The sequence below is a fragment of the Hylobates moloch genome, unplaced genomic scaffold (assembly GCF_009828535.3).
Source record: "Hylobates moloch isolate HMO894 unplaced genomic scaffold, HMol_V3 SCAFFOLD_4, whole genome shotgun sequence".
In the NCBI taxonomy this organism is placed as follows: domain Eukaryota; kingdom Metazoa; phylum Chordata; class Mammalia; order Primates; family Hylobatidae; genus Hylobates; species Hylobates moloch.
The window spans coordinates 163,398,717-163,404,180 of record NW_026652279.1 but is presented as its reverse complement, the minus strand read 5'-3'; the positions used below and the strand labels follow the sequence as shown (position 1 = coordinate 163,404,180).

General features: G+C 32.6%; 1 protein-coding gene across 1 annotated transcript in view; it reads right to left on the bottom strand.

Annotated features, from left to right (window-relative positions):
• TPP2 (tripeptidyl peptidase 2) overlaps nt 1-5,091 on the bottom strand; it is an 84,882-nt gene extending 79,791 nt beyond the window's left edge. The window contains exon 1 of the mRNA XM_058438172.1: nt 5,005-5,091. Within this exon, the coding sequence (XP_058294155.1) occupies nt 5,005-5,091 (87 nt within the window). The remainder of the gene's footprint in view (nt 1-5,004) is intronic.
• Between the last annotated feature and the right edge of the window lie 373 nt (nt 5,092-5,464).

The window sequence follows — 5,464 nt, the reverse complement described above, 5'->3', positions numbered from 1 at the left end:
GTTTGTGTTTGAAAGTATAGTTTTTTAAAATTAAAATTTCATTTCATGTTAAGCATATAAATAAAAATTTAAAATTTGTGTTTTAATTTTAATACAGTAAATGTCAACAGAAAAAAACGCAAAAACACAAATGCTCTTTGAGTTTCTCTATGCTTTTTAAGAGTTAAAATAATCCTGAGACCAGAAGGTCTGAGAACTAACAAGTTAAGAGAATTTGATTTATTGATTTTTCATGTCTGATTTATTAAAAACATAGATGTTTCCTAAGAACCTCAGAAAATCTTCCTCGTTAGATTTGTAATTCTGTCTTTTGAAGAATTTGAGAGAACTGTATTTTTTCCTGTGTAAGTGTAACTTAAAATATCCTAGGGAATGTCTGAAGTATATAAGTAGTGTTGATTATCTAAGGTAAATCAATTTGTATTTACAAATTAATTCAACGTTCATTAAAGAATCAGTGATAACTTTGTTCATATTTTTGTATAGCATTTACTAGTTTGATTTTATAAATTTAATAAGATTTTTTGCAAATGAAATTGATTTCTTGACTTCTTGCTAGTTTATTGTTGGTATATAAAACACTATTAATTTTTGTATGTTGATTTTGTATCTTGCAGCTTTACTGAATTTATCAGTTCTAAGAGTTTAAATAATTTAAATAGTAAAGGCTATATTTTTTAAAAGTTTAAAATTAAACTTTTAACAAGTTACATGTTATTTACAAGACAAGTAAGCATAATAATCCTTTCTATGCACAATAGAAATTCAGATATTAAAATGTATATCTAAAACCCATTAACAGGTGTTAGGAACATAGACAACTAAGAAAAGTGGGCACAGGACAGGCACATTTTGATAAAGGGCCAAGAGATATGAGAAGTGTCTCCAGGAAGAACCCAATAAGTAGCATCCTTGGGGGTGGGGTTGTCAAGGAGGGGGTGTCACAAGGCCCCTGGTAAGTGCCAGGAAATTCTAGAGAGGAAGAAAGCCCAATAGAGGCCGTAGACATTGAGGATAATCTTTATCAACCTCTTAGGTATTAATCCTTTGTCAGATAAATAGTTTGCAAATATTTTCTCCCATTCTGTAGGTTGCATCTTCACTGTTGACACAGGAAGGGGAACATCACACACCAGAGCCTGTTGGGGAGTAGGGGGCTGGGGGAGGGATAGCATTAGAAATACCTAATGTAAATGATGAGTTGATGGGTGCGGCAAACCAACATGGCACATGTATACCTATGTAAAAAAACTGCACGTTGTGCACATGTACCCTAGAACTTAAAGTGAAAAAAAAAAAAAAAGAATGGTCCCCCTGGCTGGGGTAAGATGGTATATTATTGAGGTTTTAATTTTTCATTTCCATGATTATTAGAGATGTTGAGCATTTTCTCATATATTTGTTGGTTATTTGTACATCTGCTTTTGAGAAATGTCTGCTCATGTCACCTGCCCACTTTTTAGTGGAATTATTTATTTTTCTATTGTTGATTTGTTTGAGTTCCTTGTAGATTCTGGATATTAGTGCTTTGTCAGATATATAGTTTGCAAATGTTTTCTCCTATTTTGTAAGTTGTCTGTTTAATCTGTTAATAGTTTATTTTGCCCTGCAGAAGCATTTTAGTCTAGTTAGGTTCCATTTATGTATTTATTTATTTTGTCACATTTGCTTTTGACCTTAGTCATAAATCCTTTGCCTAGGCCAATGTCCAGAAGAGTTTTTCCTAGGTTTTTTTCTAGAATTTTTATGGCTTCGGGCATTAAAGTCTCTAATCTAGCTTGAGTTAATTTTTGTATATGATGAGAGATAGGGATCCAGTTTCATCATTCTACGTGTGGCTATCCAATTTTCTCAGCACCGTTTATTGAATATGATGTCCTTTCCCCAGCATATGTTTTGGTCTGCTTTGTCAAAGATCAGTTGGTTGTATGTATTTGGCTTCATTTCTGGGTTCTCTATTCTTTTCCATTGGCCTATGTGTCTACTTTTATACCGGTAGCATACTGTTTTGATTACGATAGCCTTATAGTATAATTTGAAGTCAGATAATGTGATGCCTCCAGATTTGTTCTTTTTGCTTAGGATTACTTTGGCTAATCAGACTCTTTTTTGGTTCCATATGAATTTTAGAGTTGTTTTTTCTAATTCTATGAAAAATTATATTGGTAGTTTGATAGGAACTACATTGATTGTAGATTGCTGTGGACGGTATGGTCATTTTCACAGTATTGATTCTTTCAATATATTATAAGCTTGGTCTGTGTTTCCATTTGTTTGTGTCATCTGTGATTTCTTTGATCAGTATTTTGGAGTTCTCCTTGTAGAGATCTTTCACCTCCTTGGCTAAGTGTATTCCTAGGTATTTTATTCTTCTTGTGACTATTGTAAATGGGATTGAGTTCTTGATTTGATTCTCAGTTTGGTTGTTACTTGTGTATAGCAATATTACTAATTTGTGTACATTGATTTTGTAACCTGAGACTTTACTGAATTCATTTATCAAATCTAGAAGTCTTTTGGAGGAGACTTCAGGGTTTTCTAGATATAAGATCATGTCATCAGCAAACAGAGATAGTTTGAATTCCTCTTTTCCAATTTGAGTGCCTTTTATTTATTTCTCTTGCCTGATTGCTCTGGCTAGACCTTCAGATTCTTTCCGTGGTAACCACTGTAGTGTCTCGTTTTTTTGTTTCAGATTGTATTTATTTGGGTCTTCTCTTTTTTTTCTTGGTTTGTCTGGCTAATGGTTTCTTGATTTTGTTTATTTTTTCAAAAGGCAAACTTCTCATTTTGTTAATCATTTGTAATTTATTTTAGTTTCAATTTTATTTTTTTTGCTCTGATACTTTTTCTTTCTACTAATTTTGGGTATGGATTGTTCTTGCTGTTTTAGTTCTTTGAGATGCATTAGTAGGTTATTTGAAATCTTTCTATTTGTATGATATAGGCATTTATTGCTGTAAACTTTCCCCTTAATACTGCTTTTGCTATATCCCATAAGTTTTGCTGTGTTGTATTTCTATTATCATTTACTTAAATAAATTTTTTAATTTTCTTCTTAATTTCTTAATTTACCTATTGGTCACTCGGGAGCATGTTGTTTAATTTCCATGTATTTGTAAAGTTTCAAAAGTTCTTGTTATTGACTTCTAGTTTTATCCTATTGTGTTCAGAAAAAAATACTTAATATGATTTAACTCCTTGTAAATTTGTTGAGACTTGTTTTGTGGCCTAACATGTGGTCTGTCCTGGAGAATGTTCCATGTGCTAATGAAAAGAATGTGTATTCTGCAGTTGTTGGTCCATTTGGTCTAAAGTACAGTTTAAAACCAATGTTTCTTTATTGATTTTTTGTCTGGATGATCTGTCCAATGCTGAGAGTGGGATGTTGAAGTCCCCAACTATAATTGTATCATAGTCTGTCTCTCCCTTTAGTTCTAATATTTGCTTTATATATCTGGGTGCTCTGGTGTTGCGTGCATATATATTTACAGTTGTTATATCTTCTTGTTGAATTGATCCCTTTATCATTATATAATGAACTTCTTTATCTCTTTATACAGTTTTGACTTAAAGTCTATATTATGTCAAATAAATATAGCTACCCCTGCTTACTTTTGGTTTCTGGTTTTTCGAGATATCTTTTTCTATCCTTGTATTTTCAGTCTACATGTTTCTTTACAGGTGAAGTGAGTTTCTTGTAGTACGATATAATTGGGTCATTTTTTTTTTAATCCGTTCTCTCAGTCTATACCTTTTAAGTGGAAGATTTAATTCATTTATATTCAAGACTAGTGTTGATAGATGATAAATTACTCATGTCATTTTATTAATTGTTTTCTGATTGTTTTGTGTATCCCTTTTTCCTTTCTTCTTACTTTTGTGTTTATCATGGTGGTTTTGTGGTTTTCTTGAATTAAAAGGGTTTTCTTTCTATCCTTTGTTTATCTGCTCTATCAGTGAGCTTTATACTTCTGTATGTTTTCATGAAGGTGATATAATCTTTGACTTCAAATGTAGTATTCCCTCGAGCATTTCTTGTAAGGCTGATCTAGTAATAATTAATTCCCTCAGGTTTTGCTTGTCTGGGAAATACTTTATTTCTCTCTCATTTCTGAAGGATAGCTTTGCTAGGTTCTTATATCTGTTTCTGTATTCAATAAATAGTAATATGTTGTTTTGGTTAAAGTATATAAAGAATATTCAGATTAACAGAGATAAGTATTTGGAAAAGGTAGTAGTATTTTTAATTACCTTTTCAAATAATTATGGCTATTCTTTGATACTACACCAGAATTCCGTAAGTGATAGTTTCATAAAAGTTAGTCGCAATTTGGAATCTGAAATCATATTAATGAACCTTTTGTACTCTGTTACATTAAAATCCAATGGTCTTTCTTGCTATTAAAATAGATTTTTTTACCTATGTATGATTTTGTAACTTCATGCATTGGTCATTTGGAATATATTGGTTCACTGAGTTAATTAATTCTTCCAAATGTGGACACATTTTATTTCAAAATATCAAAAAAAAATGTCAGTATCGCCCCCAGTCTCACTAAGTGCTGGGAAACTGTTGAATTCACAGTGACAGACTCAAGTATCTAATTTTATCTTGAGAACTGAAATTGTATGATTGGCAAAAAACTGCCGGTTGTTTTCTTAAAAGTTGCAGGCTCCTAACAGGCAAATAACATGTGAAAGGGGAAGCATATAGCAACTTATATTATGAAAATAGTCTTGACTGCAAGGATCCCCTGAAAGGGTCTTGGACAACCTAAGGAGTCTAAGGATATACTTTGAAACTCACCCTTTTAACTACTTTAAACATTTAAAAGCAGAGAAAGAAAAAACAGGCAAAGAATAGACTAGCTAGAGAACTTACTGTAATACCTATGTGTATCCAACTTCCACAAAATTATAAATTTATTTATCATTTCTATTCTTACTTGAAAACTTTTTTAAGGATGCAGTTTAATCCCTTAACTAAGAAAGCAGAATTACCTTTCTTGGGCTTGCAACAGCAGTTGGGCTTATGATATCAAGTACCAGAGCTGAGAGCTTCTTCCAGGATGATTCAATGTAAGCCATTCCCTGAGCAGCTTCTTACAGAAAAATAACTTAGCAGATGTAACTTCTTTTTTTTTAAATTTTATTATTATTGTACTTTAAGTTTTAGGGTACATGTGCACAACGTGCAGGTCTGTTACATATGTATCCATGTGCCATGTTGTTCTGCTGCACCCATTAACTCGCCATTTAGCATTAGGTATGTCTCCTAATGCTATCCCTCCCCCATCCGCCTACCCCACAACAGTGCCCGGTGTGTGATGTTCCCCTTCCTGTGTCCCTGTGTTCTCATTGTTCAGTTCCCACCTATGAGTGAGAACATGAGGTGTTTGGTTTTTTGTCCTTGCGATAGTTTGCTGAGAATGATGGTTTCCAGTTTCATCCATGTCCCTAC